Source organism: Esox lucius, chromosome 21 (assembly GCF_011004845.1).
Source record: "Esox lucius isolate fEsoLuc1 chromosome 21, fEsoLuc1.pri, whole genome shotgun sequence".
Classification (NCBI taxonomy): Eukaryota; Metazoa; Chordata; class Actinopteri; order Esociformes; family Esocidae; genus Esox; species Esox lucius.
Genome location: NC_047589.1, coordinates 27833268 through 27858213, shown reverse-complemented (window position 1 = coordinate 27858213; position 24946 = coordinate 27833268). Strand labels below are relative to the sequence as shown.

Sequence of the window (24946 nt, the reverse complement as noted above, 5' to 3'; positions counted from 1 at the left end):
AAAGACTGTACATAGTGTTTGCTGGACTGTGTCAATGGAGCCAGCCAAAAAGAGCGAATGTCTCTTACTGAGTGAGTTCCTGACTGACTGACTGACAACCCATTGTTAAATAGCGTAGTGGTTAGAGACATAGCCTCTCAAGCAGGCGACTGGGTTCAATCCTCACCACGGCCCAAACAAATCAGGAATTAGTTTTTGTTCAGGATAGACTAAATCTTTGCAATGGACGAACTGTACAGGCAGCGAGCATATTGCTCATGTTTTCAATTTACATAGCGTAGTTCACATGGCGTAGTGTTTATCTATACAACTGTCTATGTTTTCAAACGAACCAGCCATGGAGTGATTTGAGCCATTGTTTTCTTTATACATTAGGTGCTGTATAGCTATTAGCTAGCCATCTACAGTAATCTCTAATTTAACATGTTGAATGTAGTGTAGCGATCCTGTTATACCTGTTGTTGGTTTGGATGTTAACAAATGTAGGGAACCGTGGAGTTTCGACTAATTGGTTTGACAATGCAAGTAAACAGACACCACATCTCTACAAGCGTATCAAGTGCACCCACACCTGCTGTTTAAATAGTGTAGTGGTTAAAGACCCAGTCTGTCACATAGTAAACCGTGGATCGAATCCAGCTTGGGCAACAACAATCATCCCTTCTAATGCCGCGCCGGCAGAACTAAGCTTGCCTTGTTCCTTTTCTTGTTTGAAATTAATTTCGGGTCAGTCTCAGAAGTCAGGTGATCTGCCACTGTGTTCTCCCTTTAAGCTAAGACATCATTCAAATTTGCTCTGTCTTTTGATTGATTCTTTCCATTGTGTCAAATAGTTCTGTTGGTAACCTGCTGATGTGGTTGGTTCTAGTTGTGTTGCTCTCCAGGGGCGCTCCCTGCCCCCTCTCCCAGCCCTTGTCTCGCTGTCTCTCTCCTCTCTATCTAATGAGAGGCTGTGCGACTGTGTTGTCAATGACACTGTCTCTTTAGCCAATTACTGTAGGCCTCTCTGTTTGTCGTTGTCTGTGCAGATTACATCTCCCTCCTCTGTTTGTCTACACAACACATTCATAATAAGACACTCCAATCAGGGGCTGGTGCTCAGAGGTTTGATGCCTGTGCGTGGTTGTGGGTGTTTTGGGAATGTTTTACATAAAAGAGATGATTTGATGGTTTTATTTAGTGCCTGTCTATGTATTGCTGGTGGCACACACTTAGATTTAATGTCTATGGATTATTGTACTTTCCATTGGAGTGCCTCATGACCATCTATCAAATGGCATCGAGTACAAGAACAATGAGGTTAACGTGAAAGTGCAATAACGCTTTGGAGGATGGTGGCAGAGATTGTTGGTGTCTCAGGTGAGTTTTGTAAGTTAGGACTGTGTTAATAAATGGCTATTTAGCATTGAGTTGTTTGTTTTATATGGCAGCACCACAGAAACATGTCGTCTGCTAGCATAGTGCTCATGATAATGTGTCTTTTTATTTTGCCCGTGAGTGAGAAAAATAACTTTGGTTGGTTTCATGTTAAATTAAAAAAGGTTCATGAAGAGATGTCAACACAGCCCTCCCCCCGCCGAAAAACAAACACCCATGACGGATACACTCATAAGCAGCCATCTGGGGCGAGGCGGCACGTTTGCAGGCAAATTGGCGCCAGACACAGTGGACGTGCACTGTTAGAACCAGAGATGACAGACAAACCAAGCTTTGTTTTAGTCCAGCTAATTCCTTGTCTTCACTTCCCCTAACAAAACCCGGGCTCTTGTATAAGGAGATATCAAATGGTAAATAAAAGTCTGTAGTTTCTGATATTTCAGTTAGTTGGCTAGCCACCTGCTGTATACAGTAGTAGTTAGCTGAATGCAGTAGCTCTGCTTCAGTAGCTACCACAGTACTAGCTAGTCAGCGATCTAATAAACTGGGTAGCTATGGGTGAGAGACTGAAAATGAGCAATTTTTCTAAATCTGCAATATCAACTATTAAATATAATTATCATGCCAATAAATTATAATTCAGTAAAGAGTGAAGAAACAGTCAGGGAAGGGAAAGAGCACAGGGGTGCAGAAAGAGAGGAGAGAGTTTAGTTGTTTACTTGTGTTAATATGTTTAGTAGATAATTAAGGCCTAACTATTGTATATAATCCATTGAGGTGGGAAAAATGTATATGTTTGGTGGAATGTGTGTTGATATTGATATTGTTGTATCAAAATTACCCACCTTTTTCTACTACTACATCCCTGCAGGTGAGGCGTGAGAAGTTGACAACTACCAGTGGCGTTGTTAGGTCTGGGCGTCCGGGGTTATAGCCCCACCCAGGCTGGGCGTCCGGGGTTATAGCCCCACCCAGGCTGGGCGTCCGGGGTTATAGCCCCACCCAGGCTGGGCGTCCGGGGTTATAGCCCCACCCAGGCTGGGCGTCCGGGGTTATAGCCCCACCCAGGCTGGGCGTCCGGGGTTATAGCCCCACCCAGGCTGGGCGTCCGGGGTTATAGCCCCACCCAGGCTGGGCGACCGGGGTTATAGCCCCACCCAGGCTGGGCGTCCGGGGTTATAGCCCCACCCAGGCTGGGCGTCCGGGGTTATAGCCCCACCCAGGCTGGGCGTCCGGGGTTATAGCCCCACCCAGGCTGGGCGTCCGGGGTTATAGCCCCACCCAGGCTGGGCGTCCGGGGTTATAGCCCCACCCAGGCTGGGCGTCCGGGGTTATAGCCCCACCCAAGCTGTAGTCCTTCGCGGGGCAGTGGGGTGGGCTAAGCCCCGAATGTATTGTGATCCTAGCGAGGCCTCTGCCGACGACCAAAATGAAAACGATGTAAGGACAGGTTTATGGGGACAAAAAAAACATTAGTCACCGAATTGTGTTATAACATCTGTAGTGTAACACACGTGAAAGCAACTATCTTACAGCAAGTGAAAGCAAGCGTGTCACATTGCTCCTTCCACATCGGCTTGAGTCCAGCCGTTTAGCATGTGTCAACACTAATCCAATAATGTTAAAACAAATCCATTCTATCTGGATACTATGTTTTTACTACAGCTATTAGTGTGTAATTTCCATGTAGTTCAGGCCACTCCTGCATGTCCCAGCTTCATGTTTCAGCTACATGTTTCGGCTCCATGTTTCAGCTAAGTTTTTCAGCTAAATTTTTCAGCTCCATGTTTCAGCTCCACGTTTCACCTCCACGTTTCTGCTCCACTTTTCTGCTCCACGTTTCAGCTCCACGTTTCTGCTCCACGTTTCAGCTCCACGTTTCAGCTCCATGTGAATGATGGATGCTGCGGCAGTACTTGTCCAGGCACTTGTCATCTCATGTCTGGATTACTGCAACTCTTGGTGGGGCTCCTCGCTTGTTCGACCAAACCACTGCAAGTCATTCAGAATAAACCATCCCAAGTTCTCCCATGTCATCCCGTTTTTTGCACACTGGACTTGTTTCCAGTTTAAGCACAAATCCACTTCAAGGCTAGAGCAGCTTCTCCCTATCTCCAGCCAGTATTTAAACCCACACATCCATACTCGGGCTCTTCATTCAGCCACCTCTTGACCCTTGTCTGCCACGCCCCTTCGGGACAGTTCCCGATCCATTCTCTACGTTTGGGCTGGTAGAAGGCCAAGGTAGCCTGGATGGGTGATGTGCTGTTTATGTGAGTATAATCTGTGAGTAGAGTCCCTATCGAGTGGTTTGGATGGCACGAGGGACCTAGTTGACATGGAACACAGTTTTCAGGGACCCTTTTTGTCTCGACCGCACAACTTTCACAGCCAGCGGCTGGATATGACGGACTGGTTCTAACCACTCATCAGCTGATTATTTTAAGGTTATCTGCGGGGAACAGTGGTGTTTCTGTGTGTCTACACACACACACACACACACGCACACACACACACACAGAGGCAGACATCCACTTAAGGCCAGCCAGAGCTGTGAGCAATAGTAAACGACCGGAGACAGCAATAAGAGCCAATTAGTCTCAGAGAGGACATCTGTCACCCACACACACAAACACACACACATTGACACACTCATTCACCCCCCCCCCCAGGTCCACATGGTATTAGCTAACAACTGTTGGCTTGTGAATGAACCTCAGAAGTCCCTCTCTGACCCTGCCTTCCATTATCTCCGCCAGTAGCAAAACCAATAGTTGTGTTGCAATAAGGTCTTGTGTGTGTGTTTTGTCTTGTCTGCAGTTGATTCTACCGTCTGTGCCGCATATTTAATCAGCTGAGTCAGGGAGGGGCTGGAGCTGTTAGTGATGCAGCAAAACAGCGTGGAACTAGGAGACAGCAAACATGTCATTCCCAACAAAGGGTGTGTTCCTTTGGGTTCGGGGGGCAATCGGCGTGATGCTGGAAATGCCGGAACTCTCCGTCAACATGCAGCGTTGACCCAGGTTTTGTCAGAAATCGTCCTGCTGGTGTCTGAGATCTTGTGTGACTGACGGATTTTGGTTTTGTTCCTGTAACCGAGATGTTACTTCATTGACGCTATCGTGTTATGTAGCCGGCGGAACGGTTCTGAAGTCTCACACGTGCCAGACACCTCCGGCCTCATCACTGAAAGGACCCGGGCCATGTTTCGCTGTCTAACACGATGCCCAGCAAATACATGTTCAGCATGTTGCTCGCACTGTTTGTGGTTTGCGTGTTTGTGTGTAATCCGTTACCTCAGTGGAGCAACTGTACCTGCGAGATTGCCTTTTTGGACCCATTTTTTCTAAATAGCAGCAGCAGTAGGCTATATTTATCAAAGACCACATATTCCACTTTTGCTACAAGCACCATATAAGGGCTATTGTCTCCATTCAAGGACAGTTTCACATGAAATATATGTTTACAGACCTGCAGATGTATGTTTGTTTAAATCATTGAAATAGGCAGCCATATTTCTTTGTTTGAGTATTTGCAATTTTAGTCAGTCAGAATCTTTAACAAAACAGAATTTTGGAAAATATAAGACAGAATTTATAGGGCCCCCATTAAACAAACATGGTGTAGTACTTTCTTTTGTTGAATAAGGACCTTGGGAAAAGTTGCCTGGGAGAGCAGAATGTGCCTGGCTGAAAGTAAAAATAAAATAGTGGCTCATAGCATGTCTCATATCTTTTAAAGTAGCTTTCATACTGGAAAAGGTTGGGGACCCCTGTGAACACACATTTATGTGTATGTTTTTAGCTCGCTGTTATTGTCTGTAATTGTTGTGCTTAATTAACCAACGCCAGAAAAAAACTCTAATATTGAATTGTGCTCCTAAATTTAATTTTGTGTCCATACATTTTTCAACTTTTGTGCTTCATGGAAAAGAAATGCGAGCATAGAGCCCTGGATTTTGTAAATCTGGGATTTCTGTGGTCGGCCAAATCATTCACCCAGGTTAAAAAACAACTGGGCCCAGTGGTACTGTTTCTGAGATATTGTGTGGGAAATGCATACTGACTTACTAACGTTTGGAGAGTTCCATAATACATCCTGTGATTTAACTAAAAAACCTGTGGGAGAGAGAAAGAGAAGGGAAGGACAGAAAGAGGGAGACAGTCAGACCCATGGAGGGGGTGAGGAGCGACAGAAAGGGAGAGGGGCAGAGAGACAGACACACAGGGCAGAGAGACAGACACACGGGGCAGAAAGACAGACACACGGTGCAGAGAGACAGACACGGTGCAGAGAGACAGACACAGGGGGAAGAGAGACAGACACAGGGGGAAGAGAGACACACACGGTGCAGAGAGACAGACACGGTGCAGAGAGACAGACACAGGGGGAAGAGAGACAGACACACGGTGCAGAGAGACAGACACAGGGGGCAGAGAGACAGACACACGGGGCAGAGAGACAGACACAAAGGACAGAGAGACAGACACACAGTGCAGAGAGACAGACACACGGTGCAGAAAGACAGACACACGGTGCAGAGAGACAGACACACGGTGCGGAGAGACAGACACAGGGGGCAGAGAGACAGATACACGGGCCATAGAGACAGACACATGGGGCAGAGAGACAGACACATGGGGCAGAGAGACAGACACACGGTGCAGAGAGACAGACACACGGTGCAGAGAGACAGACACATGGGGCAGAGAGACAGACACAGGGGGAAGAGAGAGAGCTTGCGAGGGACACACTACAGAGAACAATACTGTTTCCATTTACTGTCAGGCAGCAGTTCTCTTTGTCAGAAAAAGATGCTAGTGCCTGATAAATCATTCAATTTCATGTAAGGGTAGTTTTGCATTGCATTGTCTTCTTCAATGTGGAAGTCAGACAGACATTAATGCTGTTCTTCGCTCATTCCAGAGAATCTGACCAATTTCCTTTTAAAATATTCCTTCTCATAGTTCCACTGTATGCGCTTATTAAACCAGCGCGTGTGTGTGTCATCTCAAACTTTTAATGTTCAACAGTAAACAGGTCCTTATATCCAGAGCAGTGAGGGTGTATTAGTGGTTCCACACACTGAAACTCCCTGTTAGACTTGACCTGCTGGGCGGCCTTCAGAATCACAGCACAGCCCGAAGAGACGCTGGGTAATTGCTGGAGTCCTCCTGTGGACGCTGTGAGAGTCACGCTCACCCACACCTGAATGGCAACACCTGCACGGTGTGTGTGCCCAAACGCGCGCACACACAGACACACACAAACGCACGCTTCACACTCATGCCTTTCATTTTGAATGAATGCCATTCTTATTCTTAAGTGTGCCGTGGTAGACTGAGGGCGTTCTGCTGATTGTGGCATCTTTTTTGTGTGTGTGTGTGTGTGTGTGTGTCTTTTGCATATAAACTTGTGCACCAACTACTCACTACACACCCACACAGTGACATTCAGTACAATTTCCCTTTCCTAATCCATGGGAAAAAAACATTCAGTTGACAAAAGCACTGTTATCTCCATAGTTTCAGCTGACCTTTCGCTTTCCCCTTATTTACTGCTGTGTATCTATAGGTGTGTGTGTGTGTGTGTGGGGGGGTGTTTATTTGTGTGTGTGTGTGTGTGTAGTTGTGTCAGGGAGTAGTGGGACCTCACAAATCCATCACAAGAAATTTTTGTGATTGTCAGGGGATTTATAGCATTTAGGGGCTGTCACTAATGAGAGTGTTTGTGAGTTCGGGGGACATTGAGTCTGAGACTGGGATTGCAGCTGACACACAACATGTAAACAATAACACTTCTGCCAAACAATGTAGACACTGTCAATGTGCTGAATAAAATGTATGGACAGGATGCCGGATTATCCTAACGTCTGCCAAAGACATTGTACTGCTAAAAGACATCGTACTGCTAAAAGACATTGTACTGCTAAAAGACATCCTACTGCTAAAAGACATCCTACTGCTAAAATACATCCTACTGCTAAAAGACATCCTACTGCTAAAATACATTGTACTGCTAAAAGACATCCTACTGCTAAAATACATCCTACTGCTAAAATACATCCTACTGCTAAAATACATTGTACTGCTAAAAGACATCCTACTGCTATAAGACATCCTACTGCTAAAAGACATCCTACCTCTAAATTACATCCTATTGCTAAAAGACATTGTACTGCTAAAAGACATGGTACTGCTAAAGTACATTGTGCTACTAAAAGACATCGTACTGCTAAAAGACATCGTAATGCTAAAAGACATCGTACTGCTAAAAGACATCATACTGCTAAAAGACATTGTACTGCTAAAAGACATCCTACTCCTAAAAGACATCGTACTGCTAAAATACATCGTACTGCTAAAAGACATCCTACTGCTAAAAGACATCGTACTGCTAAAAGACATCGTACTGCTAAAATACATCCTACTGCTAAAAGACATCCTACTGCTAAAAGACATCCTACTGCTAAAAGACATTGTACTGCTAAAAGACATCGTATTGCTAACAGTCATGGGCATCATGGGCTATAGCTCCAGTTATTTTATGAATAGTCCTGGATCTCAAATTATGTATAAATATATAATTTTTTACAAATAAATTAATGAAGAAAATGCCCCTGATCTATTCATCTGTAATTCCGATCATGCATTAAAGCCCTCAAAAAATATGATATTGTTCATTAAAAAATGCAAATATTTTGGGTCTGTCTGTGTGTCATTCAAGCAGCAGATTTGCTTTGCACTATGTGGAACGTGCTCATTTTGTGTGAGCCCGCGGAGAGAGAGTGAGAGCGCCGGATACCGGGCTGATCGTTGTTGGCATCTGGTTCTGGCAGCAAATTTTTGGAATGCTTCTAAGAGCAATATGAGAAGTGCAGCTGGAGGGTAGGGCTGCACAATTAATTTATATCATATTGAAATTGTAATATTGATCTTAAACTTAAAATCTGCATGTCTTTTATTTCTTATGGGATTCACATTCAACTGTAGGTCATAACAGAATGGCACATTCATAAAACAAAACAATGAACTGACGCCTGTTCAGAAGTCTGCATACCCTTAGTTCTTAATACTGTGTATTTCCCCCTTTAGCATCAATGACAGAGTCCACTCTTTTGTAATAGTTGACTATGAGGCCCCAAATTCTTGAAGGTGGTATAGCTGCCCATTCGTCTTGGCAAAATGCCCTGAGGTCATGCAAAGTCTTTGGTCGTCTTGCATGAACCACATGTTTGAGATCTCCCCAGGGTGGCTTGATGATATTGAGGTCAGGAGACTGTGATGGCCACTCCAGAAACTTCACCATTTTCTGCTGTAACAACTGGAGTGTCAACTTGTGCTTAGGGTCATTGTCGCGCTGGAAAGTCCAAGAGCGTCCCATGTGCAGCTTTTGTGCAGAAGAATGCAAATTGTCTGCCAGTATTTTCTGAACATGCTGCATTCATCTTGTCATACATTTTCATAAGATTCCCTGTTCCTTTAGAGCTCACACACCCCCAAAACATCAGTGAGCCACCACCATGCTTCACAGTGGGGATGGTATTCTGTTCACTATAGGTCTTATTGACCCCTCTCCAAACATAGCGCTTATGGTTGTGACCATAAAGTTCTATTTTGGTCTTGTCACTCCAAATGACAGTGTGCCAGAAGCTGTGAGGCCTGTCAAAGTGTTGTCGGGCATATTGTAACAGGGCTTTTTTGTGGCATTGTCGCAGTAAAGGCTTCTTTTTGGCAACTCGACCATGCAGCTCATTTTGGCTCAAGTATCGTCGTCTTGTGCTCCTTGAAATAACCACACCGTCTTTTTTCAGAGCTGCCTGTATTTCTCCTGAGGTTACCTGTGGGTTTTTATTTGTATCCCAAACAAATCTTCTGGCAGTTTTGGCTGAAATCTTTCTTGGTCTACCTGACATTGGCTTGATATCAAGAGATCCCTGAAATTGCCACTTCTTAATAGGTGATTGAACAGTACTGGCATTTGCAAGGCTTTGGATATATTTTTATATCCTTTTCCATCTTTATTAAGTTCCATTATCTTGTTACGCAGGTCTTTTGACAGTTCTTTTCTGCTCCCCATGGCTCAGTTTCTAGCCTGCTCAGTGCATCCATGTGAGAGCTAACAAACTCATTTACTATTTATACACAGACACTAATTGTAATAAAAAAAGCCACAGGTGTGGGAAATTCACCTTTAATTGCCATTTTCACCTGTGTGTGTCACCTTGTGTGTCTGTAGCAAGGCCAGACATTCAAGGGTTTGTAAACTTTTGATCAGGGCCATTTAGGTGATTTCTTTTAACTTTATGATTTAAAAAGGAGCCAAACAAAAATGTAATAATAAATGGTTTCATATGATCACCATCCTAGAATAAAAGATGACTGATCATTTCTGCATTTCAAAATCAATTCCAAAATGTCACGGTTTTTGCCAGGGTATGCAAACTTCTGAGCATTATTGTATGGCCATGCATGGACATATACATTAAAAGACTTAAATACATTTTAAAATACCTGATCATATACGTTAATTACATATTTCAATCTGACATTTAAAAATGGCCAATTCTTTTTTATTTTGACATATGTTGGTCACACCAAATATATGTTTACAACATATATGCTCATATAAGACATGTAATTTACATACATATATTGCCATATATTAGATTTCTGTATGGGTACCAATGCTAGCCCTATCCTTAACCTAACCTACCCCCAAAACATAACCCTAATTTGCCTAAAAGGTATTTCTAAATGTTATGCCTTAACCAACAATAACTCTGATTGTATGTTTGTCCCTGGGGACTTCTTCCCACATGGTTTTAACCACGGTTTTGGGGATATTCTTCTTTTTTTTACTATTTAAATGGTAAAACCTCTTCACACACACACACACACACGCACGCACCACGTCTTGGACAAAGAGCCGCAATGGCATTTGGGACGTGACCTTTGCAGGTGACATTTTGTCTCACTCAAAATCCACATTCACAGTGTGAACCCAATCTCATGCTCCCGTCAGTCCACCGAGGTCAGCGCATCAGCTCTAACACGGATGAAGAGGGAGGTATGATACTCTGATACTTAAGATAACTTCTTCTGTTTGATTTGCTGCCATCGCTGTTATTACATCCTCACATTCACTCATGTTTTATGAAAAGCAGTCTGGATGAGACACTTTTTAAATGGAACCCTGGGTGATCATTTGGAACTTGCTCCTCATAAGTTTTTTTTTTTTTTAAGTGTCTAAGCTATGCTGTTAAATGCGAGAGGTATGTAAAAAGCAAATGGAGGATTATAGTTGGCTGCACCCATAATGCAATATTACAGTACCAGACCCATAATCATTTATCTGTATGTTATATCGTCTTCGGGACACTTGAGTGTGAACAAAGTGGAGGGTGCTCAACGGATGAAATTCATGCAATCAATAAAAAACGCTTAATGGTTTAAAAAAGGAAGGGCTCATGAGGGAGCTTCAGGAGAAGCCGTTCCCACCACTGATGTGAAAACAGAAGACCTACTGGCTTTAGTGTCGGCAGCTCTCTTATACGGGTGGGGTGGCTCTGAGACCAGGGGTGGCAGAACAAAGTGCCTTTGTGAGAAAGTAGGGCTTCAGATTAGCCTGAATATTGGGCCTTGTAGTTCTCCTTGCTGCTCTGCAGTCCAGCACCGTGGTATAATGATGTATGCAAGGTTAAAGTGAAGTAACGAAAAAACAATTGTGTCAAGGTTTATAAATCCCTTAGAGTTTGCTGCTCTCTCACTCCCGGTGAGGTCAATCTGGCACGAGAGCTATGACATGGGTTTAATTTGTCCTTCCCCCACTGAGGCGATCCCATAACGATTGACATAATACATTTTAAGTGATACATTTCAGATCAAGTGATACATTTCATATCAAGTGATACATTTCATATCAAGTGATACATTTCAGATCAAGTGACACACTTCAGATTAAGTGATACATTTCAGATTAAGTGACACACTTCAGATTAAGTGATACATTTCAGATTAAGTGACATATTTCAGATTAAGTGACATATTTCAGATTAAGTGATACATTTCAGATTAAGTGACATATTTCAGATTAAGTGACATATTTCAGATTAAGTGATACATTTCAGATCAAGTGATACATTTCAGATCAAGTGACACATTTCAGATTAAGTGACACATTTCAGATTAAGTGATACATTTCAGATTAAGTGATTTTTTTCAGATTAGTACCTTAAGCAAAAAGTCTGCCATTGACCGAAAAGCATTTAGGTGACGGTGGTTTCACATATAAATTCACAAATCAGTCAAATTCTGTCAGGTCTCAATATGTCCAGGAAGGGTGAGTATAAACACCAAGAGAGTGTTTATACTTCACATAAAGATACATCGCTAATATATCAGAAAGCCCACAAGATGTATACATTTGTATTATTTTACATTTGCTGCAACTACACAACTATGATAGATTTTTCATGCATAGTTTTGCAGCACAAACTTTCAGGGGTCACAATAGAGTGGGGAGAACAAGTATTTGATACACTGCCAATTTTGCAGGTTTTCCTACTTACAAAGCCTGTAGAGGTCTGTAATTTTTATCATAGGTACACTTCAACTGTGAGAGACGGAATCTAAAACAAAAATCCAGGAAATCACATTGTATGATTTTTAAATAATTAATTTTAATTGTATTGCATGACATACGTATTTGATCACCTACCAACCAGTAAGAATTCCAGCTCTCACAGACCTGTTACTTTTTCTTTAAGAAGCCCTCCTGTTCTCCACTCATTACTTGTATTAACTGCACCTGTTTGAACTCGTTACCTGTATAAAAGACACCTGTCCACACACTCAATCAAACAGACTCCAACCTCTCCACAATGGCCAAGACCAGAGAGCTGTGTAAGGACATCTGGGAAAGAATTGTAAACCTGCACTAGGCTGGGATGGGCTACAGGACAATAGGCAAGCAGCTTGGTGAGAAGGCAACAACTGTTGGCGCAATTATTAGAAAATTTTAGAAGTTCAAGATGACGGTCAATCTCCCTCGGTCTGGGGCTCCATGCAAGATCTCACCCCCACCATCAATGATCATGAGGAAGGTGAGGGATCAGCCCAGAACTACACGGCAGGACCTGGTCAATGACCTGAAGAGAGCTGGGACCACAGTCTCAAAGAAAACCATTAGTAACACAATACGCTGTCATGGATTAAAATACTGCAGCGCACGCAAGGTCCCCCTGCTCAAGCCAGCGCATGTCCAGGCCCGTCTGAAGTTTGCCAATGACCATCTGGATAAATGGGAGAAGGTCATGTGGTCTGATGAGACAAAAATAGGGCTTTTTGGTCTAAACTCCACTCGCCGTGTTCGGAGGAAGAAGAAGGATGAGTACAACCCCAAGAACACCATCCCAACCGTGAAGTATGGAGGTGGAAACATCATTCTTTGGGGATGCTTTTCTGCAAAGGGGACAGGATGACTACACCGTATTGAGGGGAGGATGGATGGGGCAATGTATCGTGAGATCTTGGCCAACAACCTCCTTCCCTCAGTAAGAACATTGAAGATGGGTCGTGGCTGGGTCTTCCAGCATGTCAACGACCCGAAACACACAGCCAGGGCAACTAAGGAGTGGCTGCGTAAGAAGCATCTCAAGGTCCTGGAGTGGCCTAGCCAGTCTCTAGACCTGAACCCAATAAAAAATCTTTGGAAACAAAGGTCTCTGTACCAAATATTAAGTTCTGTTTTCTGATGTATCAAATACTTATGTCATGCAATAAAATGCAAATTAATTACTTAAAAATCATACAATGTGATTTTTGTTTTAGATTCCGTCACTCACAGTTGAAGAGTACCTATGATAGAAATTACAGACATGCTTTGTAAGTGGGAAAACCTGCAAAATCGGTGTATCAAATACTTGTTCTCCCCACTGTATATGATTATGCTTAGTCTATAAAAATTGACTGCCAAATAAGTTTTAAGATGTTGTGAAATACTAGGAAATGCTACTTAATGACAGTAACCATTTTATTTTTGCTTCCACCTGTGTTAAATGTCTGTGGTTGAACACTGGAGTATCTTGTGGTTATCAGTGGAATACGCCCAATTAAGAAATCCCCTCAGAGCCTTATTTTCCATAGTTAGGACCTAGAAAAGACAGATGCTGTTCTTTTCTTCCGTTGTTTGTTTCTCTGCATTGTAACGAGAGATAGTGAACTTTTTCTCCTGTTGGAAAGCAGACAGTTTTAGGACAGCATGGAGGCCTTAAGTTGTTTTTCTGCTTCCCCTGGCATGAGAGAGACAATTGTTCCTGTGTGTGTGTTGTCAGGCCCTGGCGAGGAAGACAGAGAATTGTGTTTGTCTAGTGTTGTTTGTTTATAAAAGGGCTCTTAAATTGGCTATTAAACAGAGCATAAACAGACAGACAGACAGGCAGACAGACAGGCAAGGAGAGATAGTAAGGGAGAGAGAGAGTGATGCCAAGCGATGGAGAGTCACAGGGATGGTTATGGAGAAGTGGAAGTGTCGGTTAGGAGAGCCTTCTCTTACCATGTTCTTAATGAGACCACACGTCACAGAAGAAATCACTCTGAAGTTCTGCCTCTTTGAAGTTCTTTGACTCTCCACATGAAACACAGGATATTATACACAAGCATTATTATCAAGAGCTCAGTTATGTCCAACTATGTTTGTGCCATTCCCCATGCTCCAACTATACACATCTCCACCCTCTCCAACTGTCTGTCCTTTCATCTCTCATCCCTCCATCTCTTGTTCCTCCAACCCTCTATCTCTGCATCTCTCATCCCTCCAACTCTCATCCCTCCAACCTCCATCCCTCCGTTCCTCCATCTCTCATCCCTCCAACTCTCCATCCCTCTGTCCCTCCATCTCTCATCCCTCCAACCCTCTATCTCTGCATCTCTCATCCCTCCAACCCTCTATCTCTGCATCTTTCATCCCTCCAACTCTCATCCCTCTGTCTCTCCATCTCTCATCCATCCAACCATCTATCCCTCCATCTCTTATCGCTCCAACCCTCTATCCCTCCATCTCTCCCTCCATCCCTGTATCCCTCCATCTCTCATCCGTCCATCACTCATCCCTCCCTCTATCCCTCCATCTCTCCCTCCATCCCTCGATCTCTCCACCCCTACATCCCTTGATCCACCCAATCATTCCAGCCATCCCTCCATCTCTGCATCTGTCCCATTTTCCATCTGTCCTCCATCTCTTCATCCACCTTCTTTATCAGTCCATCCCTCATCCCATCTCAACATCCTACATCTCCATCCACTGTGTAACCCTCCATCCTTCCCTCATCCCTCCACCCTATCTCCACTACTCATTATGCTGTCACGATTATGACATTTTAGTTGAAGATTAATTGCTGCGCAAATAATTGCTATTAAATATGTCATTGTTTATATTGTAAATTGTATTGTAGTATTATAGTGTAAGCCTAAAAATATTGTAGGCCTAAAAATATTTGAGATGGTTCTTCAGATTTGCGGTGTTTGCGCTTTCACGCGCCACCTTTCTGGTGCTAATACAACTATTTGCCTCCTCAAAATTATTGGGCTCCGCTCTTTCATTTAGCTTAAAAACAAAATGCGCCCAGGGCGGTGCAGGTGTGTTCGGCATTGGAACTACCACTTAATCAATGTTGTTAACGATTGCTCTTCACAAAATGCAACCGCAAAGCAATGCCATGCACATTTTCCTGCGCATCGTGACTTTTCAGCTCTCGCTCTCCGGCAAATATAATAGCCTAGTTATTTGAAATAGCCTTCCCGATGTAACAAAACGTGTTTCAACGCTCATTTAATTAAATTAGTTAAACATTTACAAGGACGATTAATTTTATTTTCAAACATTAAAATACAATGGGACAACGTATTTTTCTATCCATGCATTTTAATGCGCATTATCTAATTAGGAAATATGGATGGAAATGACAAAAGTCAGATTACAAGTGTTGTTTTTTTTGTCGATGTGACAATTAAGCGACTTAAACTATTCTGCATCCATACGCTAGACATTCTAACTGATGGAAACTGACATAATTTGCGTGTTATTTTTTGAGAGCTTTTTATTTTTTATTTCCTTATTTAGATTGGAAACGTGATTTTGGAATCAAAATATTGTGAAAAAAGATCGTTGTCATAAAAAATAATTGCGAACTGGCTCAAACAATCGCGACGATGCACTTATGTAATCATTTTGACAGCCCAACTACTCATCCCTTCATCAAATGTTTAATCCTTGCATCCCTCCATCCAGTCTCTATCTCTGCATCTCTCCAGTCCTCCATCTATCGATCCCTCCATCTCTCCATCCCAGCTACCGTGTCTCTTAGTATCCGGGCCTTGTCTTTCTCTGCCCTTCCCCAGCCTGTTCCTTTGTAACAAGGCAGACCAGACCAGAGCTGTTCTGTAATGAGAAAGTGAGAGTAAGAAAGGGGTGCAGAGAGGGTAACACGAACAAACCTCTCGAAAATCAAGCTTAACACTATGTGTGTGTGTGTGTGTGTGTGTGTGTGTGTTTGTGAGACATCCACTGAAAGGTGTGTTTATTTTGCAACCAGACAATGTCAGGTCTAATCCAACCCAGCCTCAGGCCTTTATCAACAATTTGCGCTTCCTCTCTGTCTTTCTCTCTATCTGTCTCCCTCACTCACCCCCTCTAACTTTTTCATTCTTGCTCTCCTTCTCGCTCTCTCCCTTTCACCCTTCTCGTTTTCTTTTTCCCGGATCTCTCGTAATGATTTATTCTTTAGTGTCGTCGCGTTTTCGTGTTGAATATTTATAATTCAAATGAAATAAGTTATTGGCCAGCTGGTAGGAGTCATAAGTCTTAGTTTTACGGTAGTTACTATCTGTGGACGTCGTCTCATAACCTCCCGCCCTTCAGATCCAGGCCTTTTATATGAGCTGGCAGCAGAGACCACTAAATCCACAGCGTAACAGTGTCGGATGAAAGATGCTCTCCCCGCAACCCTTTTTGGTAGTGAATGTGCCATTGACCTACGAGACGGAGGAGATATCTACACCAAACACGGCCATCGTGAAGTCTGTTGGGGCACGTTGAGCAAGATCCTAATAACAATTGAACTTCAGAACGGAAGGACTCTTTCAGGCTATGGGATCAGTGAGGATTGGTCAGTTGTAGTAGGCCACACCCCTTCAGGTGAGGGGGTGGGTATGGGGGCTGGAGTTCTAGAGTTTTTTAAACGGTGTCCTAGCCCTGTAGCCCCCCGGGCTGGTAACAGAAGACCTGGCTATCTCAGACACACAGCCTCTATGGAGTCATCATGTCGCTCTCATGACAATGATTCAGTGTTCCTCACTAACGGATGGGAAGCTCAAACAGCATTGCAAAGCGTGTCTAAAATTTGACACGCACATACACACAAGTTCATGCACGTGCACGCGCGCACACACAGACACACACGTGCACACACAGACACACACAGACACACACAAAGACACACAGACACACACACACACACACGGACACACAGACACACACACACACAGACACACACACAGACACACACAGACACACACAGACACACACACAAAGACACACACACACACGGACACACAGACACACACACACACACAGACACACACATGCACAGCGTTCATTGTGTCCCTGTAAGGAACTGTTGCCAGTGAATTTGGTTTCATCTCCAATGACAGGCAGCAGCACAGAATGGGGAGACTGAGAGATGGGGGGAGGAGAACCGGAGTAAATAGTTCAGAATGGTGGGATGAGGAAAAGACGAAGGGAAGAGTGGAGAGGAGAGAGGGATGAGGAATTGACTGACAATGTTTGGTGTGGATGGGAAAATGAGCGAGGGAGCGAGGGAACGAGGGAGCGAGGAAAGTTAACTTGTTATCGGCTCTCAGTGTCTCTTCCTGTCTGTCTCCCTCTGTATCTCTTTCTGTCTCTCTTTTTCTGTCTGTCTCTCTCTGATTAGGACTGCTTTAAGGCAGAAGGTCACTTATTTTAATGGCCTCACACACTTTCTCTGTCCCCAAACTGTCTGTTATTATCTGCAGATTGGCCACTTAACTGTGATCGCCTAACACCAGGGGGACTGGAAACGGAAAATAGGCCTCATTAAAGTCACACTCCTCTATTCTGCCTATATCTCCACTAATACCCACATTAACACCAGATTTTGGTTTATTATCTGAGCGATTGACAACTTTGTCTTCATCTCAAACACACTTGACTGTAGTTTTACCCTATATTCACTTCCCATTTCCATGCACTCCTGTTTGCTTTACAAGTTGTGAATTCTCTGTGTCTGCATGGGTCCTTGTGTGTGTGTGTGTGTGTGTGTGTGTGGGAAGAGTCACTGGGCTGATGAGTGATGCCAGAGGGGTTTCTGGGGGATTCTACTGTTGCTATAGCGACCTTTGTAGCTGTCTGCACTGCTGTTCTCCTCTATTCAATTCTGGTTGACACACACACTCTCTCCCACAAGGACACACACACACACACCATCAAACACACACACCCTCGCACACACTCACGGACACTCACTCACACTCAAACACACATGGTTTTAGAACTGAACCCTGTTCTGTTTTGTGAACGGTAATAAAGGGCAGCTCAGTGCAGGATGGACTAAACTCATTCTACTTCCTGAGTATTGTACCTACGCAGGTAAATACGGTATCTGTTCTGTTGAATCAAGGCCAGATTTAAATAAAGGATTGTTTCCTTTCATGACTCCAGCAGGTGCTTTTCCTGAATGATGTTTTTCTTAGATGATAATTGAGTTGTTCAGATTTGTATTGTGCTTTGCTTCTGGTCTATTTCTCTTCTCTGTCAAAACAGGAGGAGAAAAGATGTGGGGAGAGTAGAGGTTGGGGTTTTGTGACTGGCTGATGTGTTGGGGTGGGGTTGGGGGCTGATGTGTTGGGGTGGGGTTGAGGGACTGGCTGATGTGTTGGGGTGGGGTTGAGGGACTGGCTGATGTGTTGGGGTGGGGTTGGGGGACTGGCTGATGTGTTGGGGTGGGGTTGGGGGCTGATGTGTTGGGGTGGGGTTGAGGGACTGGCTGATGTGTTGGGGTGGGGCTGTGGGACTGGCTGATGTGTTGGGGTGGGGTTGGGGGACTGGCTGATGTGTTGGGGTGGGGTTGAGGGACTGGCTGATGAGTTGGTATGGGGTTGGGTGATGATGAGTTGGGGTGGGGTTGAGGGACTGGCTGATGTGTTGGGGTGGGGTTGAGGGACTGGCTGATGTGTTGGGGTGGGGTTGGGGGACTGGCTGATGTGTTGGGGTGGGGTTGGGGGCTGATGTGTTGGGGTGGGGTTGAGGGACTGGCTGATGTGTTGGGGTGGGGCTGTGGGACTGGCTGATGTGTTGGGGTGGGGTTGGGGGACTGGCTGATGTGTTGGGGTGGGGTTGAGGGACTGGCTGATGTGTTGGGGTGGGGTTGAGGGACTGGCTGATGTGTTGGGGTGGGGCTGTGGGACTGGCTGATGTGTTGGGGTGGGGTTGGGGGACTGGCTGATGTGTTGGGGTGGGGTTGAGGGACTGGCTGATGTGTTGGGGTGGGGTTGGGGGCTGATGTGTTGGGGTGGGTTTGGGTGATGATGTGTTGGGGTGGGGTTGAGGGACTGGCTGATGTGTTGGGGTGGGGTTGAGGGACTGGCTGATGTGTTGGGGTGGGGTTGAGGGACTGGCTGATGAGTTGGTATGGGGTTGGGTGATGATGAGTTGGGGTGGGGTTGAGGGACTGGCTGATGTGTTGGGGTGGGGTTGAGGGACTGGCTGATGTGTTGGGGTGGGGTTGGGGGACTGGCTGATGTGTTGGGGTGGGGTTGGGGGCTGATGTGTTGGGGTGGGGTTGAGGGACTGGCTGATGTGTTGGGGTGGGGCTGTGGGACTGGCTGATGTGTTGGGGTGGGGTTGGGGGACTGGCTGATGTGTTGGGGTGGGGTTGAGGGACTGGCTGATGTGTTGGGGTGGGGTTGGGGGCTGATGTGTTGGGGTGGGTTTGGGTGATGATGTGTTGGGGTGGGGCTGTGGGACTGGCTGATGTGTTGGGGTGGGGTTGAGGGACTGGCTGATGTGTTGGGGTGGGGTTGAGGGACTGGCTGATGTGTTGGGGTGGGGTTGGGGGCTGATGTGTTGGGGTGGGGTTGAGGGACTGGCTGATGAGTTGGTATGGGGTTGGGTGATGATGAGTTGGGGTGGGGTTGAGGGACTGGCTGATGTGTTGGGGTGGGGTTGAGGGACTGGCTGATGTGTTGGGGTGGGGTTGAGGGACTGGCTGATGTGTTGGGGTGGGGTTGAGGGACTGGCTGATGTGTTGGGGTGGGGTTGGGAGATGATGTGTTGGGTTGGGGTTGGGGTAAGGTTTCAGATTGTGACAGGGGATCAACTCATTCTGTCCTCCCAAATGGCTTTCAAAAATCAATCTTCCTCTCTCGCACACGCGTGTGTATGATCACACACACACACACACACACACAATCCCATTCAGTGCCATAGAGATCAGTGAACTATCGATTTGCTTCTGCCATGGTCATAATTAAACCAAACACACACACTGTTGCATGGCCCAGTTAGAGTCTGACTGGAGAGTTGTCTGTCTGTTGTTCTATCTGTCCGTCTATCTGTCTGTCTGTGTGTGTGTGTGATCATACACACGCGTGTGATGCGTGTCTTTCTGTCTGTCTTTACGTCTGCCTGTCTTTGTCTGTCTGTCTTTCTGTCTGTCTGTCTGTCTCTCTGTCTGTCTGTATGTCTGTCTGTCTCTCTGTCTGTGTGTCTGTTTGTATGTCTGTCTGTCTTTCTGTCTTTCTGTCTGTCTCTCTGTCTGTCTGTCGGTCTGTCTCTCTGTCTGTCTGTCTGTCTGTCTGTCTGTATGTCTGTCTGTGTGTCTGTGTGTATGTCTGTCTGTCTCTCTGTCTGTCTGTCTGTCTGTATGTATAGTACTACATGTGTGTTTTTCCTGTCTCTCTGTCCAGGAGCTGCAGTTTGAAAGGCTGACCCGTGAGCTGGAGGCGGAGAGACAGATTGTGGCCACCCAGCTGGAGAGATGCAAGCTGGGCTCTGACACCGCAGGAAGCATGACTAGCATCAGGTAACACAACTCATCGCTGTGAGTGTGTGTGTGTGTGTGTGTGTCTGTGGTTTAAGGGGAGACAGGTTGTGTCCAGAATGGCCAACTGGCTCCCAGGATGGACCATTCTCTCAGGGACACATTCATCTATAACATCCCTGGACTCTGTGACACCTTAAAATTAGAAGTTTCTATGCGTTGTGTGTGTGTGTGTGTGTGTGTCCGTGACCGTGTACAGATGTGTGTGAGAGTGTGCTTGGCCACGATAACTGTCATCATGGGAGTGTTCTTTAATATTCCAGTGTTAATTAGTACATTAACCACAGCCCTAGATTGTCCAAAAACTGTTAAATGATGTTTGGCAATTATGAGTCTGACCTTGAGGTGCCAGAAGTATAGTCAAATTGTTTTTAGATGACAAAGAAATACCAGTTAATGGAAAGGGGGAGGGAGGGTGAGTCAAGGAGGGAGGGATAAAGGGAGAATGGGGCACAGGAGAGGAGAGGATGACAGTATCTGACTAGCGTGATAATTTGCTTCTGGATGCTAACAGCTCTGAGTGAGAGACACTGGGACAGAGCGGAACTGAATTCAGACTGTGTGTGTGTGTGTGTGTGTGTGTGTGTGTCATGATTCAGGTGTCTCCCCCCTGCCTCTGAGACAATGCCGATAAGGATGCAGGTTAAATAATGTAGAGAGAGAGGAGGAACGTGAAGGTGACGAAGACAGCTAAGGTTTTTAATGGTCTTGATTACATCAACAGGGAGGAATTTTTGCCCACTCTTCCTGACATTACTGCTTGAACTGTGTGATGATTGAGGGTTTTCTTTCGTGTCGGCTTGTCGCACTCCCTCCTGAGAATTTCTGTAAGATTAAAATCTGGGCTTTGACTCGGCCATTCATCCCATAACCCTCAACTTTCTTTCTGTTGTGTATTTTTCTCCAAAGTCGGTCGATTCCCATGTATCATAAGGGTGGTGATATAAGAGTGCTGACAAATTATAGTTGACTATTCTTGTATACTTAAAGGGTCACTGTGTAGAACGCTGTCTCTAAACAGCAACACAACTTGTCTCCTTGTCTTCCTTTGCAGAACAAGACTGGAATAGTATTAGTTTATCCAGGGTGGTTTAAAGTGGTAAGGCTAGAACTACGAGTGTCTTAAACGAGTATAAAAAGATTACACGTCATTGCAAACTGATAGACGGGATAAACTGATATGTCTGATTACTTTTGAAGAAAAATATTATTTTAAACATTAACGTCAAGCATGAACTGCAGATATCTACTGGTCATTTTTGCTTATTTTTATTCTAGTATTACATAATTTTTTTATGAAGTATGGATCACTGATTTCAGATGTATTGAACGCGTCTGTTCAGTTCTGTATTATATTAAAGCAATCCATTCTCCTTGAGTGTGTTGTTTAATGGAAAGCACCTCAAGATCTGGATTTTCTTTGACTAGAATCTGAGTGCCCCTTAGAGACTATTTAGACGACTTCAGTCGTCGTGAAAATAATTTAATTTAAATAACATTAACATAATATGCTAGGTAAAATGTTCGATTCCCCTCGAGTATACGCTACACAGCCATATTGAACGTATAGAATATAGTGTGGGCGGGCTGACTCTTAATTGGTGGATATTCTAGAAAGCTGCCCGCAGAAGAAAAGCATAGCGGGCAATAAAATTGAAGTGAAACCATTGACACTGAAACAATTGACACAATGCTTTCTGGGTAATGTGGTGAGACAGTTGTGTTACTCCTCAGTATGGGGGAGTGTTTTTGGCACAAATGTGCGACTTAACAAATACAGACAGGGAACGCCACTAATTCTTTTACGGTATTACTGATCTTTATTTAGGACAGGAGCGTTGGGGTCACGCTCTGTGTCGCGTCTGTTTTGGTGCACTGGATTTTATTTTTAGCCAGTTGATGAGATGATGATGATGATAAGCGGTTCCCTGGTGATGACATAGTTAGTCCACCCCTGTTTTGCATGAATGATTGCAAAATGTAATTATATTTATTTCTTCACACTGTTTGCCCACTGTGTATGTGTGTGTGACTGTTTGTGTGTGTCTGCATTTAGCGTGTGTCTTTAGCCTCCATGCTAATGCGTCAGGCCCTCCCTCTTCTGGCGGTCATCCTCCTAGCTGCCTGTGTGATATTGTGTTATGTTGTGATTGGTCGTCTGGTCCGTTGCCTGTGTGATTTTGTGTTAAACTGTGATTGGTCGTCTGGTCTGGTGCCTGTGTGATATTGTGTTATGTTGTGATTGGTCGTCTGGTCTGGTGCCTGTGTGATGTTGTGTTATGTTGTGATTGGTCGTCTGGTCTGGTGCCTGTGTGATGTTGTGTTATGTTATGATTGGTCGTCTGGTCTGGTGCCTGTGTAATATTGTGTTATGTTGTGATTGGTCGTCTGGTCTGGTGCCTGTGTAATATTGTGTTATGTTGTGATTGGTCGTCTGGTCTGGTGCCTGTGTGATGTTGTGTTATGTTGTGATTGGTCGTCTGGTCTGGTGCCTGTGTAATATTGTGTTATGTTGTGATTGGTCGTCTGGTCTGGTGCCTGTGTGATATTGTGTTATGTTATGATTGGTCGTCTGGTCTGGTGCCTGTGTGATATTGTGTTATGTTGTGATTGGTCGTCTGGTCTGGTGCCTGTGTAATATTGTGTTATGTTGTGATTGGTCGTCTGGTCTGGTGCCTGTGTAATATTGTGTTATGTTGTGATTGGTCGTCTGGTCTGGTGCCTGTGTGATGTTGTGTTATGTTGTGATTGGTCGTCTGGTCTGGTGCCTGTGTAATATTGTGTTATGTTATGATTGGTCATCTGGTCTGGTGCCTGTGTGATATTGTGTTATGTTATGATTGGTCATCTGGTCTGGTGCCTGTGTGATATTGTGTTATGTTGTGGTTGGTCATCTGGTCAGGTGCCTGTGTAATATTGTGTTATGTTGTGATTGGTCGTCTGGTGTGCTGCCTGTGTAATGTGATTATCCCGTATGTGTGATGGATTCAGTTTGCTAAGCTTTGTCTAACGGCTCACACTGTGTCTGTTCCTGTGTGTCTGTTCCTTCCTGTGCGTCTGTGCGTATGTGTGTGTGTGTGAGATCCACAGCTGACATGCCTACTTATGAAGCATGGCATCTTCTATTGTGTGACTAACAGGGGTGTTTTCTCAGATGCAGATAAGACCTTACAACTATGTCAGTATCTCCATCTAGATATTGCGAGCTGTAATGTTAGTGTGTGTTAGCGGCTGATCAGAGATTCAAGGAGACTTCTCCAACCTTTCCCGGGCTGAGTTCCAAACTGCGCCCTAACCCAGTCATAGTCCACTGCTTTTGACCAGGCCCTCAGGCCTCTGATTAATGTGGTGCACTTCTGGACATGGTTAGGGCATCGTTCGTGATGCTTTCACCGTCTCCGTTGTGTCAGATGCCATCGCCCTCCCCGTCCTCCGTTTTCAGACCAGGCCTAAAAATACATCTAAATGACTGAGAAGTCTGAAGCTGGAAGCCATTGTTAGTGTCTCAATGTGTGTAGTGTGCTAGTGGAGAACAGTGTTGTTCCTTGTGTTCCCCTTTTAGGGAAGACTGATTGGCCAGGACAGTGTGTGTGTGTGTGTGTGTGTGTCTGTGTGTCTGTGTGTGTTCTGCAGGTACCCCCCCCCCCCACGCCTCTCCTTAGGAGTGTTCTGCTCAATAAAACCGTTCGGGCGTCTCTACAGGCTCCTCTCATGGGTGCTCATGGGTAACATCTGTTCTCTCAGCGAGTGCACTCAGCATGCCACAGAACGGTTATAGCGGATGACTGTGGCACACACACACACACACACACACACACACACACACTTCGAATAAACACACTCTAACGCACGCACGCTAACACTCACCCACACACCCTAACTGGCACACACACACGCCCCGCCAGTGAGTAAATCCCCGTCTCCCTGCGTTAAAGGTGGACTCGGCGATATGACGTAGATGGTAATTTGCGCGACAGCTGAGTCCACAGAACTATGAGGAAGGCTCGGCTCCTGTTTGGGTCCTGCTGACGAGCGATGTCAACCTGCTCCCCGTGATGTGTGACCTTTACAGTGGAGCCTAAAAGAAAAACATTAAGCTGTCAGAAAGTTGCCCTCCCCCTCCCCCATCCTCCCCCCCCGTCGCTCCTTCTCTCTCTTCATCGCTCTGCCTCACTCTCTGCGTCCCCTCCTCTTCTCTCTCCTCCCGGTCCCTCAACTCGCTCCCCCCACTCCCCCCTCTTTGTCGTCCCTCCGCCCCACTCTTTCAGACTAGTGGCGAGAGTCTAGAAAGTCAAATTAGTGGAAATAGTTGCGGGGTGGATGTTTTTGTTTTAATTTGGCAACTATTTTACCTTTAAAAAGGCTTCCACTGTTTGGTGTATTTACTAGAAAATAATGGATAACATGGATCGAGATATAAAAAAATCGATA

General features: G+C 45.0%; 1 protein-coding gene across 3 annotated transcripts in view; it reads left to right on the top strand.

Moving 5' to 3' along the window:
- ctnnd2a (catenin (cadherin-associated protein), delta 2a) overlaps nt 1–24946 on the top strand; it is a 234032-nt gene that overhangs the window by 66379 nt on the left and 142707 nt on the right. For 2 of the 3 annotated variants that reach the window (XM_020042001.2, XM_020042000.2), the window contains one exon: nt 20382–20497. In XM_020042001.2, coding sequence (XP_019897560.2) covers nt 20484–20497 — 14 coding nt within the window. In that variant the 5' untranslated portion in view covers nt 20382–20483. Of the gene's footprint in view, nt 1–18013; nt 18064–20381; nt 20498–24946 lie in introns of those variants that run through there. The other variant, XM_034289441.1, reaches the window with a different exon arrangement.